The sequence below is a fragment of the Pleurodeles waltl genome, chromosome 3_2 (assembly GCF_031143425.1).
Source record: "Pleurodeles waltl isolate 20211129_DDA chromosome 3_2, aPleWal1.hap1.20221129, whole genome shotgun sequence".
Lineage (NCBI taxonomy): Eukaryota > Metazoa > Chordata > Amphibia > Caudata > Salamandridae > Pleurodeles > Pleurodeles waltl.
The window spans coordinates 182,802,534-182,819,210 of record NC_090441.1 but is presented as its reverse complement, the minus strand read 5'-3'; the positions used below and the strand labels follow the sequence as shown (position 1 = coordinate 182,819,210).

Below are 16,677 nucleotides of genomic sequence, written 5' to 3'. Positions count from 1 at the left end.
TAAGGATGTAGGCCTCTGGAGCTGGGTGGCTGTTTGAGGCGCTGGGATCGAGCAGGTGTGGCTTATTGAGGCACTACTTATTTGGTGGACTGGAGTCTCTTTCTGTAATATGCCAGCACGACTTGTAAATGAGAGCTCAGGGAGCTTGGCATATAAACCATCCTCTCCTGGTATGGCTCTTCCTGGGAAGTGAAATATTGCAGACCACGATCGTCATAATATTCTTTCTCATCATCTTGACATTTGATGTTTAACAGAGAGGTACTATGTGCTGTCCCATCAGGTCCTTCATCATCAGAGTCGTCATCCCCTTCTAGCAGGTGAGCTGGTATGAGGGGAGTCACCCTACTAGGGGAAGTGGGTTCCGGGGTTAGCTTTATCAATTCCTGTCTTTTCATTTTTTTTTCACATGTCAACTGGGTGGTCGACGGGGCCGGCGATCAGGCAGTTGACGGGATGGAAGATGGAACCGTCGGCAGTATGCATTGAGTTGTGCTCGTCGTCAGTGGGGTACTTGTCATCGACGAAGAGGAATAGATCTTTACCGGTTACCGTTTAGTGGCTGACTCCGTCGATGATGATGTCGCTGTCGGAAATGAGGCAGACTTGGACTGCGAAGAAATAGTCACCGTCAGCTTTGTCAATGATGGATTTGTCTTCATCTTGGCTGACGATGATGTGGACAACGATGATGCTCTTGTCAACAGTGGGGTGCTCGTCTTCGCTCCCATCAATGGTGCGGAAGTTGTCATTTGTCTTGTCGATATTGAAGTTGTCATCGACGGTGGGGTTCTCATAGACGGCTTGTCGACGAGTGGAACTGAGGAAGGTTTCTTAAAGGTATGTGATACCTTAATAGAAGGTGTAGGTGGCTCAGAGGATGATTTTCTAGCCCTTTCAGAAAATGTAGGACATTCCTTCCTCTCCTTAGATGAATGAGAGCTGGATCTGTGAGGAGATGTATCAGGGTTGCAGCCTTTGTAAGGCCCTCAGGTGGTCTTTTTCTTGACTTTTTTAGGCTGTTCTGAGGAGGATCTACTATGTGGTGATCTCTCTCTCTTTTGGAATCTCCTGGAAGATGAAGAGGATTCCTCACTATCAGAGTCAGAAACTGGGTGTTTTCTAGATTTTACAGCCACATAAGCAGCCTTCCTTCTCTGTCCTTCAATGTTTTGGTGAAAAAGGTACTACATACCTTGCAGTCCTTTGCCAAGTGACCCGGGTAGAGACAATTAATGCAATTCTGGTGTGGGTTCTCAGTATGTAACCTTTTTTTGCCACAAGTTTTACAGGATCTGAAGAGACTCTTCTTTTTCTTGTCAGACATGATGGCAGCTTTCTGTTAAGGTGTAAATGTAAGTACTAAAGGTATAAGCTTTAGAACAGTGGAGAAATGTGACCAAAGTTTTCTGGGATATCATAATAGAGAAAAGCTGAGCAGAGCTCAGTGGAGACTCCCTAGCACGACATGCGGTAGAACATCTGAGGGACTGGAGCTTCTCTCAGGAGTATTTTAAAGGGTGGTTTCGCCTGATTGGTGGACTCGCAACTTTAGTCGTTCTTTTCAGAATGAATCTGATAGAATACTAAACTGACGTGCCGAGGACCTTTAGGTTTAGCTCTATCTTAACACTACTTTTTAGAGGTACCAGGGACTCCCATCTCAACAACAGGGAATGATTCAAGGTTGTGAGAGGACTCCCCATTCTATGCATCATTTGCCCAGCATTCCCCATCTTGTGAGTGCAGCAAAGGGGCAAACCAGTTTTTTTAATGTAATTCAGTGGGAAGATCCTGTATGCTTTAAAGTCCTGTCATTCATAATTACAAATCTTACATTATCCAGATAATGAGGGATGGCTCAAAAACCTGGCTAATCACCTCTGGAGGCTCCCCATACATGACATGGAACGAGATGCAGTCCCACTGATCGTAAGTTAACCCTCTACAGGAACAATAGGAGTAGGGCTGGAATCTCTTGTAATACATTCTCACTTTAGCACAATCCTTATTCCCAGCCCAATCCCATTTAAGTCTTGTTGTGCCTCCAACAAAATATTAGCAAATAAGGAAGAAATAAAATCAGTCTTAGTTTGTATAGATTTCTTTTAGGGGTCCACTTACCATCTTCCCATTTGTTACTCTGCTTTGGAGACTCAATCGCACCTGCAATGGGGAGGCTGTGAGCAGCACTATTAGGCACCCCAACATTCACCTGCAACTGACCAACTTCGACATTCAGATTATTCCTATGACTAATCTTCCCTCCTGACTTCCTACCTCTCTTACGACCTCTCTGAACCTATGATAAATAGTAATTAGAGGACATTTTCAAGGATCTAAAGGCATAAGGATGTTTTTAACACATAGGATAGGCATAGGGTATTTAGAGATATAGACAGAATTGGGGACCACACCCTGGCAAGAAGAGCTCGAGGAGGATAGGCCAGAGCCCTGGGCACTCATAGCTTCCAAATTAGCCTTCACTGGGCTCACTACAGTAAGCAAGCAGTTATTAACTTTGCAGAGTTCCGAATGGAGTTCCCTCAGATGATTGGATTGCTGGGCTTGATTACAGCTAACAACCACAAGAGTCTCCAAGATTCATTGCAAGGTATTTTACATTAATAAAATACCATCCAGTAAGGATGAGGATGTGGTGAGAATGCAGACGCTGCAGCCTGAGTAGAAACCATCACTCGGATCAGTGGCACTTGTGCTGAAAAGGAGCTGCCCAGTCCTGGAGAATTCAAACTGAGCCCCATACCTCCTGAAACCTCTGCTTTCTCTAAGGATACTGGGAAACTGAGGCACTATGAGGATGAAGATCTCTTGATTAGTAACCATTGAATCCTCCAAATGAGCCTCCTGGGGAAGACCACGTGTACCAATCTCAATTGAGCCTTGTATTCTCAAGTTTGGGTCGGGCAAGAAGTTAGAACTGAAGTTGAAATGTTTTGCAACAAAGTTACTTATTGAGGATGTTACAGGGGAAAAGATAGCATTTGTATTCCTCACAGACCCAACCAGATATGTGGGTTTGCCTTCATCAACTGAATGTTTCCCTCTTTTTGTTGGCTTCTCTATCCTTTATCCTTATCATGGCCCTGGAGGAGCCACTTAGAGAAAAGGTCTGGAGGAGTGAATTAGCAGGGAGATCCATTGTGAAATGCATAACATAAAAAGAGAAAAGCAAAACAAAACATTCTTACCTCCTTTCACCTCAATCTGATGAACTATCTGCAGTCACTGCCTCATCCACAGACCTCAAAGCACTGTCCTATAGATCAGAATTTTATACTGTATAACAGGGTGCCCGCTTTTACTGAAGGCCAGAAAAGCCCATGGAAAACAAAGGCTGCATCCACTGCAACAGTTTAGGGGACAGAAGGCACATCCAAACCAGGGGGCAAGGCCGTCTTGTTGTACATTCAAACCCCTCAGCTCCCTGGGGAATAGAACAGAAACCTGCTCCCCCACATGTGCTACCAACTTTATGGTTTAAAAGATGAGAATCCACACTAATCCTAAACCGGGTCAGTCTTCCCATGAAAACACTATGTCCAAAATGGGGCAACCAGTATGCATCAACGTGCCATGCCATGCTGCCGATTACAACAGATACCATCCGCAACCCAAAACAGCCACAGGCACTCCAAAACAATTTGCGACCTGCAGCTTACCAGTGAAAAGATCCTGCAGAACACAGACTTCTGCACCAGTAGAGTGTGGCAGTTATGTCTAGGGATGGGTGATGCAAACAGGACCAGAACAGATGGAGCAGCAGACAGTTGGTGACTGGGAGCATCAGTAATCTGCTGGGGGTGGGCATGATCATGTACTGCATAGCATTGGTGCTGGTGCAAGCTGAAGGTAGATGGTAGGAGAGGAGGCAGGCCAAGATTAAACACAGGTTTCCTGGTTACTCATTTTGCAACTCAGTCTGTGGGTATATACCCAATATCCAAATGCCATATTTAATTTACTTGTAGGCTCCTTGTTACGTGGTTCTACCTGTGCCCAGGGACAGTAAATTAAATGCTACTAGTGGGCCTGCAGCACTAATTGTGCCACACACTTCAGAACTCCTTTAAGCATGTCTCAGTCCTGCCATGGAAGCTTGTCTATGCAATTCTTAACTGCCATTTCGACCTGGCAAAGTAAATATTTTGTCAGGTCCAAACGTTCCTTTTCAATACATATAAGTAAGCCCTAAGGTAGAACCTGGACAGCCCCGAGGGCAGGGGGCAATGTATTTAAAAAGTTGAACATGTACTTTTACGTTTTACATGTCCTATTAGTGCAAAACTCCTAAATTTGTATTTCTATGTAAGGCCTACCTCTCCCATGGATAACATTGAAGTTACCTTAGTACATTTAATAAGCTGTAACTTCCAATTGGGAACAGAAAGACAGATCGAGTTTGGTGACTGAAGAAATGCAATCCAAATCCCAATTTAATGGTAAAGTTGGATGTGTAATCACAATTCTGAAAAAGCCACTTTTCGAAATGTGGCAATTTCTTGTCCTAACTAATTGGTACCTGCAGCCTGATCCTGGGTCACTTGACTAGGAGTAGCTATCAGTTGGTCTTTGTGTATTGTCCCCAGACAGTGAGACAAAAGGAAGACAAGGAGGAAGGGGATGCCTGACACCCCAGGGGGACAGAAACATCTAGAAGCTTTCAGCACTTCAAAGAAGGCACCTGGTGTAAATATTGGAACTCAGCCATCAACTCTTCAGTACACTTCTAGAACTGTGGAGAATCTGTCAGAAAGAAGGACTGCTGTGCTGCTGAAAGGACTGCCACTCTGCTGGATTGCTGCCCTGCTGCACTCCTGCCTGAGTTAGGGGGATTGGACCTCCACCTGAACCCAGGACTCCCAGAGTGACTCCAAGAGCTGGTCTGCTGGCTTCTTGTTCAAAGCCACAGGGACATAGAGGCTTCCAGACACCGGAACCAGTACCCAGATCCAGCTAGAATAAGCCCCTGATCCCCAAGTGGTGCCCCTCATGTCCTGGACCCTTAGCATGAGCTCAGTGGAGCTGGATTGAAGATTCTGGGCTCTTTGCAAATGTGAACATGCCTGTTGGCAACAAAATCTTGCCGCTGGCATTGCCCAATGATGCAAAGTTCTGTGAACCCGGCCCTTCGCACTTCACCATCAACTATTCACGGGGACCGCCAACTCAAAGGTCCGGCCCGATAGTCTGCAATGACAACAAGATGTGTGTGCTACAGCAATTACTATTTAACCTGTTCTTCACACTACAATGACAACCATCCACAATACTTCACTGCTTCTTGAGCCCCCCACCTCTAACTGGACTCTTTGTGCTGTACTAAGAAAGAAACTTTTCAACTAGATTAACATGGTCCCTGTGTCCGACCCATGTTCCATCGTAGTTGGCCTGAACTTGTGACTTTGCCTCAATCTCACACGACCAGATAGGCACGAGTGGCACATTGTGCTTTTTGGAGCTATTATTCATTTAGATCTTCATAACTCCAGTTGTACTTATTGGATTTTTGTCATTTTGGTGTCAAATTATTTATGAGTTTTTACCCAATTTTGTTTTAAATTGCTGTGCGGTTTTTCTTGGGTTGTGTTTCCATTTTATTACTGCTTGAAGTTTTGCATAAATACTTCACACAGTGCCTTTAAGTTACGCCTAGCTACCAGAGGGTTTAGCACCAGTTAATTTGCCTCACCCTGGCAAGGATTGTGGTTACTACCTGAATGGGGTTTTACCTTCCTCAACCAAAAACCCAATCTTCCACAGCATGCCTTCCACAAGGATGCAAGAACCTGTCATTTGTTTTTATAACTGCGAAGATTTGCAGGTCTATTAGCCGGTGAAGAGAGAGTGGTGTTATGTGTACAGAATCCCAACGAACATCCCTGGCCCATTTGCTGCTTGACTTGGGGCCGGTATAGTCAGTATAATATATAAAATGTCCAAATGTTTGCTGGTAATGAAATTTGTACCTCTAACACAAAGGAAATCCCCAGCGCACACATCTTTATTTATTTGGGAAACTACCAATCTACATTGTTTCTAAGTTAAGCCTGAATGCTTTTGTACCCAGCTATCAAAGGGTAAGCACAGGTTAATTTAACAAGTGTTTGTGGTTGACCCTGACAGGCCTCACCCCCCATCATCCAACAACCCAATTTCTCACACCTTCCAGTGAAAACAATATACCGAACCAATGGTGTGAGTTTGGTCAGGCTTCACTAACGTTATCCCACAGAAAATTAAGCTAGTACATTATTTCCATCTGCAAGAACCACTAAGGAGACAGCCACATGACATGCAAAGCTGTACATATTTCATTAAAACAGTGAATGAATATTTTATGCTGGTCATCATGTATACTAACTTGGCTTGAGATGCAATTTATTTTCTACCTTTAGCTAACCTTCCTTTTTGTAGTTCTTGAACTAAAACTTGGCTATATCTCCTCTTCCTGTGTGTTTTACTACCTGACTGAAAAGGTTATTGTAGGTGGATCTTCGATACAGCACATTATCTTGTTGCAAAGTACATATTATGGGCTTACGAAGACCATACAAGGGCTTGGAGCCCTCCATTGCCTACCATTAGTTTCTTTCCTGTCACTCTTATTAGATTTTTTAAAGATTTTTAGACAACTATCACTTTTATCAAACACCTCTCAATGCACTCATATAATGTAATGTACGGGGCTGGAATGTTTCCACATTTTGAATCAATGCACTTTTATTTTATTTTTTTAAGAAGACTTTGATACTTTTACTTGGTGTTGTTGCATGCTGTTCTTAGTACCAAACCAGACCAATTACTCGACTTTGGCTTGGCTCGACTCCCCCTGTTAATTTTGAACAGGTGCAACTCCTAGGCAGGGACTGCACTGCACCTGGTGAACGTGTATTCAAAACATTTTCAAAGAGGTGGCACCTCCTGTGCCTGTCAAGAGCATACTTACTTAGGCTGTGACTAGGATTCTTCAAATAACAAAGATCTTGCTAGGTTACAGCTACGTCTCAATATATGTTGAAAAGCAAAGAATCAAGTCAAACAGCATATCCCTGAATGATAGCAGCAGAACTTTCAGGATGCTGATGTTGATTTTTACTTAGGATAGGCGGTGTCACAACCGTGTCATATATTTACTCACTCATCAACTTATATGTTTATTTCAGTGAATAGGCATTAACTCAATAGTTATCCATATGTCCTCATACCTTAACTGCTCATGTTTTGTAAGCGATGAGTTTATATTTGCCACTCTGCTGAATCTATTCTGTGGTGGATTGAAGATTGTGCTTGCTCCTTTCTGTGAGCGAAGGAAACCTGTTTTTCTACTGTGGTACTGTATCTGTTTTGTGGGGAAGAATAGCTTGGTTTGCTGCTGCTGCCCAATTTGCATGTGTCTCGGGCAAAGAGTACACTGTTCAACTTTAGCTGTACTTGTTTTCTGAAGGAGGGAAGCTTGCACTGTTTCTGCCCAAGGTGTACCTGTTCTCCAAAGAAGGGTTGTCTCCACAGCTGACACCCCATCTTATATTGGATGCACTTAAATAACCTATGAACCAGGGGCTGTTATTCTCAATATTTGAGGTGAGAAGTCCAAACCTATACTCCTGAGGATGGCACTTTACTCTGTAGGGAAAATATGCAAGTGCCAAACCATGCTAGAAAAGAGAAGCAGGGTCTGTTGTCCAGCACCCCTGCTTTTTAATCTTGTGGCAGGGTGAAACCAGAAAAAAAACATTAGCTTACGCACATGCAATTTTAATGTATGCGTGATAGTTTAGCAAAGGGAAAGCATAAATGTCATCTAAAGATACAAAACCTCAACCTATATTCAGGAATCCTTAACTAGGAGCCTGTACAACCAATAATCGTAGATGCTTCCCTTTGCTAGCTCTGAAACCCATTGAAACAAAATATCATATAATGTGAGTAAGGACCCATCCTCTGCGAGTACGTGAATGTATGGTAATTCCATAAAAAGATCTGGCCATTTCTTGTTTAGGAATGTTGTACTATGTTTGTTTACAGTGGGCATACAAGTTATTTAACTCTCTCTGTTGTACCTGTTCTTTATGTGTGAGGGAATTGTGTTATGTTTCTCCTGCTACTGCCACCTATTCTTTACTTGTGCTAGAGAAGTTTGCACTGCTGCTGCCGAAGGTGTACCGTACTACTTCTTAACCTAAATCACAAGGCAAATATGTGAAACATAATGATTGTCAAGAAAATGACTCTGCAAAAATGCAGCAAAAATCTCAATACTTTGCTGCACAATTTTCATTTTTGTGCCACAAAATGTCCTAATCCATGCCGCAATCTCCATGGGGTACTACTCGCTGCTGTTCAGGATTGTTTGTGCTGCCCTCTTTGCTCTCATGCTTGACTGCTTCCAGCATGGAACATCAACAATTTAGTTGGGGCATCTGAATACACCTCCCCACCTAGCCTACGGGGCATGTGCAGACTATGAACTCACTCAAATACTTGATCTTGTAATATTGTCTGCCATTAGGCTCGACCCTCAACTTACCTGCCGTAGTGCATCACAGAGTTATAGTCATAAGGAAGGTCAAGCGTGTTCCCGTTTTTCTGTATTGCAAAGTTAGGGCGATCACCTGAAAGATATGATACATTTACTGTAGTCATTTGATGATATTACTGATTGGCTAAGAGATTTGTAAGAATATCCATGTCCTTCTTCTTCACAACTGTTTGAACATTTCATGTCACAAGTTCTTGCAACCTATATTGATTGATAGCCCTGGTATGAATTTAATCGCTCAACATTCAGGCCCTCGGTACCTCACTGTAACTTTTATGCTGCTGTGTCGAACTCTGTGTCACAATTCTAAAGGAAGTCCATGCATGCTGTCATTAAATAGAGATCCCACAATGTAAAATAAGCATTGGCAATGCCAACAGGTCTGGCTTCAAAGAATGCCGTCTGGTAACGTGAAGCATTATGAGTAATTAGCATTGGAATGGATATGTATTTGTGTAAAGCGAAGAACTGTAGAATAATATTGGTGTAGGTTAAATGGTCCGACAGTTGCAGGATCAAGCCAGACCTAAAAATCCATGTAGGTTAATGACTACCCTCTTGCCATCTGTGCTGCTGCCAGAGAGAAACACCCTAAATTTTCTAGTTATCTAAAACACTTTAACATTGACAATGTCTGAGTTCAAGCTCAGGTAGCTGGATAAATAAACAAAATGGTCATAGATATGTAGAAGGCAAGCACTTTTTTGTGGAACCAGACAACTTCTGCCCAATCAAAACATGTTCTCCTGGCTCCCCAAAGCCCCTATCTAGTGATGACAACTGACCTTTCTTGTCTCCTCCAGGGTGACTCCACCTGCTCCTGCCACCGCGACCAATCTCCTCAAGAGCCTTCTGGATCTGAGATCGAGACCCGCCTCCACCTGCAGGCACCAGCCTACGCCTCATCCCTGGTGGCCTAGTGGCCATCAGCTTCTGTCTGCTTTCTGTCTTTTCTCTGTTTTTCACTCTTTTGCTTGTTTGTCTACTAAAACGCTTCTCTGCACTTTTCTCAGTGCCTTCCCAGCACTTCCCTCCCTGCTGCTGCTGCCCCTGCGATCCCACTCACAAAGCAATTTCCTACCCTCCTGCCTCCCAGCTTTCCAGACTCTCCCACCTCCCTCTTCTTCTTAAGGGTAGCCGCCTCATGGCCACGCTGCTGGCGTGCTGCTGGCAAGCCTGTCTGCGCCCATCCGTGCCTGGACCATGCCCAGCGCCACGGACCCTGGTTCTCGCTCCATCCAGCGCTCTCAACCTGGGAAGATCCTCAACCTGCCACCTAGCCAACCCAAGGAACACTCATGTACCCTTCTCGTGCCGCTCATGCTCCTGTACCCTCCACCAACCACCACACGATCCCACACCAAGCCCAGACACCCACCTCAAGTGCAACACATACTTCCTCGTCAAGCACTCAGTAGAAGTCTGGGACCTCCTCGACTCGACTGCCCCAGACGTCGCCTTACTCATGAAGACTTGGACCACCCCCACCCCGGCCGTGGACATGGCCATAGCCATTCCAGACAACTACAAAATCATCCACAAGGACATAGCCAACCATCCAGCAGGAGGTATTGCCAAAGTCTACACGAATACCCTCCGCCTGACAACCACCAACGAGTCACAGAATCAGCTAACTCGGGAACACCTATACTTCCAGATTCAGACCAACCCCAACTCCTCCCTCCAAGGCATGCTTGTCTACAGACCACCTGGACCCCGGCCTCAATTCAGCGAAGCCATCGCCGACCTCGTCACTCCTAAGCGCTTGCCTTCACCACCCACATCCTACTCGGCGACCTCAACTTTGACCTTGATATCCACAATGACCCTACCACTACAAGTCTCTTGGACAACCTTGCAACAATCGGCCTCAAGCAACTTGTCTATGTCCCCAGTCACTCAGCTGGGCATACCCTCGACCCCATCTTCTCGGCAGGGAACAACATCACCATTTCTCACACATCTGAATACCATTGGACCGACCACCGGTGTGTCCACTTCACCTTCATGAAGAACACCGCAAGCCACTATGCACCCCGTCTTCCCGGCAGACACTGGAGCAAAGTCACAGAAGTGCAACTCACTGATGCACTCACCCACTCCTCCCCACTGCACCCAGCAAACGCAAATGAATCCACAAGTAATCTACACCTCTGGATCTTGGAATGCACCAACAGTGTAGCTCCTCTCAGGAAACCCGCAGGAAACCAACAAAGCAAGACACCTATATGGTTCACGACAGTTCACGACAGACTTACAAGAATCCAAACGCTCCTACAGATGACTGGAATGGAAATGGAGGAGCAGCAAATCAACTGAAGACCGCATAGCCTACAAGAACGCAGTCACCGCGCACCACCAGAGCATCAGCGCTGGTAAGAAAGCAACCATTCAAAAACACCACAGCACCAGCGCTCACAACAGCAAGGAGCTCTTCACCATTGCCAAAGAGTTCACGAACCCCGGGACAGACACCTCAGTCATCCCTCCCTCTCAAGACCTCTGCAACAACCTCGCCACCTTCTTCCACTGGAAAATCCATAACATTTACAAAAGGCTTCCCGCCCGCACTGCCCACTGCCATGGACCCCACGCTGCACCAGATCTTGAACTCTTGGGCCCCTATCACCACAGAGGAATATGATAGAAACTATCATAAAACCACTAGTTGCACAGTTGGCGATAGATTTTCCTCTTTAACACTCTAAATATGGGGTAAGGCCCAGGTCATAATGGTGAATATTGCACCCAGATTTAACTGTCTAGTTGCCATGTATCCATTGGTAATCCCATGAAAACCCCATAGGTGAAATTGATTCCATGATCAAATCGTTCATATAGGGTATGTCACAGTCACGATTAAAACTGTGTACAAAACATATCATGACAAATGCCAGTAGACTGAGACTGCCACACGTTCTCCTACTACAAAGCGCTCATACCGGCTCATTTAGCACAGATATTCCACACAGAAGAACATATACCAACACGGGTCAAAATAGAAAGATCCTCTCTGTTTAAATGGAGGACCCCAAATATTATGCATTTACATTTGCAAGAAAACGGGGGGTGGGGCACCGAATTCGATCATAGCCTCTGCCAGACACACGTAGGGCTCTTTTCACAGGGCATTTAAAAACAGTCATATTCACCTAAGTAAGTGATTCTATGGTGAAATATCAAGATCAAAATAGACAATTCCAGCATTTATGATGCACGATTTTCAAAACTGGAGGTATATTCTGATAAAATAATGCTTGCGAGCAGCAACTGTCGTCATGCATATGAACTACTATCAGCCCCACAATGGTCATGCTTGTAAAAATGGGGACAGTTCCGTGCAGTGGTATCTGGCCTCTAGAGCCCCAAAACAGGCACCTCACCCCCCAGAGAGATTATAAAAACACTTGATTAAAATGGCAAACTAAGCTGTCACGTGACTTGTTGTTGTAATGTAAGTTATTGACATTACTTGTCCAGCGCGTGAGCGAGCTCTTAGCAGCTCCTACGTTCTGTTGTCATGGGAGTGGAGCTCTCGTGGAAATCAGTTACGAGGAACTGGCGAGAGGGAGCGGCGCTGATCCTTGTTCACAATAAATACTTCTATCAACTAAGAACTTGCTTATACTTGCCATTACTATATAATATATATAATACATTTTATTCCTATTAGTCTGGATAGAGTTATTAAATTATTGAGCTCAACTAAATCAGGCTCTCCCCTGGATCCTGCTCCTCCTCAGATTGTAACTATGGGAACACCAGTATTAGGTCTGATAATCACTACACTTATTAATACTTCATTAGCTTCTGGCACTGTACCAGACTCCTGGAAACAGGCTATTGTCAAGCCTCTCCTAAAAAAAAACTAATTTGGATTCCAAGTTACTGACCACCTACAGACCGATTTCATTGCTGCCTATAATGGCTAAACTTGCAGAGAAGCATGTACATTCTCAGCTATCTACTCTTCTGGAAGAAAAAAAGCTTTTACACCCTACCCAGATGGGTTTCAGGCCTAAGCATGGGACTGAAACCGCACTGATTGCCATCACAGAAGAAGCAAAAAAGAGGATGGATAAAGGAATTGAAACTGCGATCATCCTCCTAGATCTGAGTGCGGCATTCGATATGGTTGATTTAGATATCCTCAAAGACAGATTGCAGGGATGTGGAATCTCTGGAGTTGCACTAGAATGGATTCTTTCGTTTATACATGGTAGGTCCTTTCAGGTACTGGATAGATCGTGTACTTCTAGGCGCACCTTCAGTAGCTGTGGTGTCCCTCAGGGGTCTGCTCTGAGTCCGCTACTCTTTAACATCTACATGCGGCCATTAGCAGAGATCGTTGAGCCATTTGGACTGAACCTGGTGTCCTATGCAGACGATACTCAACTGATCGTTTCCCTCTCCAATACTTACCCAGATATGGGGACGGCACTAGGTCCCTGTCTGAAAGCAGTTGCTGCTTGGATGTCGGGAAGTAAATTGAAGCTCAATGATGAAAAAACTGAGGTTATGTTCTTTGGGCAAAAAAACTTCCTTAGTCAATTCTAGCTTATTAAGAGGAGTGCCCACCCTCCCACCCCCTAAATGTCTTATTAAAAGCCTTGGGGTATGGTTGGACCCCCAACTCTCAATGTCCCAACACGCCAATAGAATAGCAGGAACCTCGTTCGCTATGCTTAGAACTCTGAAGAAGGTTTTAACTATACTACCTTTTCTTGCCAGATTACTGGTTATTCAGGCACTGATAGGTTCTCAGATTGATTATGGCAATGCCCTGTTTGTTGGATCACCAAGATATGTGATACAAAGATTACAAAGGGTACAAAACGCAGCTGCACGTCTGCTCTTAAATACTCTTAAGCAACACTCCATACGGGCCGGAATCGCGTCCCTACATTGGCTCCCAGTGGATAAAAGGATTCAGTTCAAGGCCCTATGCCACATTCATAGAGCCATATTCGATCATGGTCCTGAAATGCTCAAAACGCTGGCATCTGTCTACATCCCAGCCAGGCCACTCAGATCCTCCTCAGCTAAGCTGGTCATAGTGCCAACTGTGAAGAAAGTAAGATGGGGAGGAAGATCGTTGGCATATCAAGGTGCTTTACTTTGGAATAACCTTCCTCTTAATATCAGATCAAATTCACAAGAGATTTCTTTTAGGAAGGACTTGAAGACTTGGTTATTTAAAACTTAAATTCCTACACGAATATAAACAGTTACAATCCCGCTATTGCAGTGTAAGCGCTACGAGGCCTCTGGGCAGTTTAGGGGCTATATAAGCAATTATAACATAACTACACTTTTCAGAGGAGGAATGGTCGAATATACTATAATATCACAGAGTGGGGTTAAGGAGGCAAGGCTAAACCTTATCTTTAAAAAAACTGCATGAATGGGTCTAAACCCCTGAGAGACTACAAAAATCAATACGCTCAGCCAACTCCAATTGCTAGAGGAGTGGAGACACGGCCGTAGTCTCAAGGTTACCAGGTGGACGTGTCCAGTATTATCTGCGTTCTCGACCCAACTGCATGGAGTAGTTTAGAGACTCCGATTTCAACCTGTCGGCTACAATGATAATTGATAACTGCAAATGATTTTTCAGACATAGTGGGACTGGCACCATGCTAGAGGGGGTGGTTTGCTGTTTCTCTACAGATGGAAAAAATATGCGATTTGAAATGAAGAAGAACAACACTGCCTCCGATAGCTCAGGGCTGGCTGTGGGAAATGATGGTGGTAGCAGGAATGAAATAATAACATGAAGACTTTACAACAGAGCAGATATATTAGTGAATATATGGCATTATTTTGTAACTCCAGCCAACAAATATTACGGTATGGAGAAACATACCCGACACAGAGAATACCCTTCCTAATGAAAGGAGGGCAGACCCCCTGGACCACCGAATGACAAAGGTAATAAAGAGCTGAGAACAATAGTTCAAAGGACGACATCTGCATAGGTCTTGGTTCACACTACCTATACCTTCTTTGGAAGGGAGGGATGGGGTCTTTTAGCCCTGTGATTGCTCTTTGATATTATAGATGCATAAATAAAAACATTTAATGGTAGGAGACCCCAGAAGCACAGATGGACTTGACAAAAAGCACCCAAGGCCTGACTCCATTTTATGTAGGTCCTGACTTTTATCTTAAACAATGGAAGCCACAATATTTCCTGATTCATACAGAATAGTTGCCATTTGAAGCAGATATCGTCTGACCTTATCTTTCAAAGAACTGTGAAAGCTTCACATCATTCGACTAATGACACAAATATAACATTCTTACAATATTATTGTTAGACCTGACAACCTTGGTGTGGTCTTCCCCCAACTTTGTGCATGCCTCCCTCCATTTTTCTGATCTTATTTTTGCTCTTTTTAGGACACTGCCCACTTTACCACTGCTGACCAGTGATAAAGTGCTTGTGCTCTCTCCCGTAAACATGGTAACATTGGCTCAAACCCAATTGGCATGTTTAATTTACCTGTAGGTCCCTACTAAATTGCAGTAGATGTGCTCAGGGCCTCTAAATTAAATGCTACTAGTGGGCCTGCAGCACTGATTGTGCCACCCACATAAGTAGCCCCTTAACCATGCCTCAGGTCTGCAATTTCACTGGTACTTCGACTCAGCATTTAAAAGTACTTGACAAGCCCTAAATTTCTCTTTTCTTAGATACAACCCATCCATAAGATAGGTCCTAGGTAACCCATAAGGGACGGTGCTATGTGAGTAAAAGGCAGGACATGTACTTATAGGTTTTACATTTCCTGGTAGTGAAAAACTCCCAAAGTCGTTTTTCACTACTGTGAAGCCTGCTCCTCTCATAGGCCAGCATTAGAGGCTACCTTATATGCTTTTAAGTGGTAATTTCTGATCTGATAGGAATAGACTTGTCATGTTTGGTATGGTTGACATGGTATTAAGAAATCCTACTTACTGGTGAAGTTGGATTTTACATTACTATTTCAGAAATGCCACTTTTAGAAAGTAGGCATTTCCCTGCACTTACTGCCATCTGTGCCTTACAGCTTGCCTCCATTCCACGTCTGGTCTGTGCTAGTTGACAGCTCCCTTGTGCCTTCAACCCAGACAGCCATAAAGACAGGAGACTAGGCTGCATCTGCATACAGATGGGATTACCTGAGCCGAAAGGGTGGAGGGGCTTTCTCTGACACGTCAAAGGTCACTGGCCTGCCCTCACACAAAGGACTGATAATCCCCTACAGGGCTTCTGGCAGACAGGGCTGGGTTGAAAGGAGAACTTGCACTTCAAAATCACTCTTTGAAGTTTCCTGCACTTCAAAGGCAGTTTTGGGTATATGAACAAGATACTTACTTTCGGTAATGCTTTTTCTGGTGGATACAATATCTACCTGTGGATTCCTCACCTCTTGAATTCTCCTAATGTGCCAGCATTCAACGGAAATCTTTCCTTTCTAGCTCTCCATGTCGACAAAGACGTCACAATAGAACACCTCTGCATGCAACTCCATCTGACATCATGGGAGCCATTTCTACAACATATACAAATAATATCCTTCTTGACATAACCAGGCAGGCGACGGGGAGGCGGGTGGGACCGTGAGGAATCCACAGGTAGATACTGTATCCACCAGAAAAAGCATTACTGAAGGTAAGTAACCTGTTCTTCTGATGGATACATCTACATGTGGATTTCTTACCTTTTGAATAGGATCCCAAAGCAGTCCTGCACTTGGAGGTCGGTGCCTGTTTAGCTATACCAAGAAATCCTGCAGCACTGAACGGGCAAAATGGCCATCCCTCCTTACCTCTGAGTCCAAGCAGTAATACTTTGCAAAAATGTGGAAGGAAGCTCAAGTTGCTGCTTTACAAATATTTAGCCACATTTAGCCAAAGCAGAAGAAGTAGACTTAGCTCTGGTAGGATGCGCTCTAATGCACTTGCGAGGATCCGACTTTGTCAGTGCATAACATATCTTAATGCAAAGAATGACTCACCTTAATTGCATTCTTTTGTGGACCGCTTTGCCCTTCATCTTGCCCACGTAGCCAACGCAGAGCTAATCTTCCGTCTGAAACGCTCTCGTCCTATCCATGTAGAAGCTCAAC

At 44.3% G+C, this 16,677-nt stretch overlaps 1 protein-coding gene across 2 annotated transcripts in view; it reads right to left on the bottom strand.

Annotated features, from left to right (window-relative positions):
- LOC138286661 (astacin-like metalloendopeptidase) overlaps positions 1–16,677 on the bottom strand; it is a 518,669-nt gene that overhangs the window by 378,808 nt on the left and 123,184 nt on the right. For both annotated transcript variants that reach the window (XM_069227126.1, XM_069227127.1), the window contains exon 7: positions 8,552–8,636. In XM_069227126.1, coding sequence (XP_069083227.1) covers positions 8,552–8,636 — 85 coding nt within the window. The remainder of the gene's footprint in view (positions 1–8,551; positions 8,637–16,677) is intronic.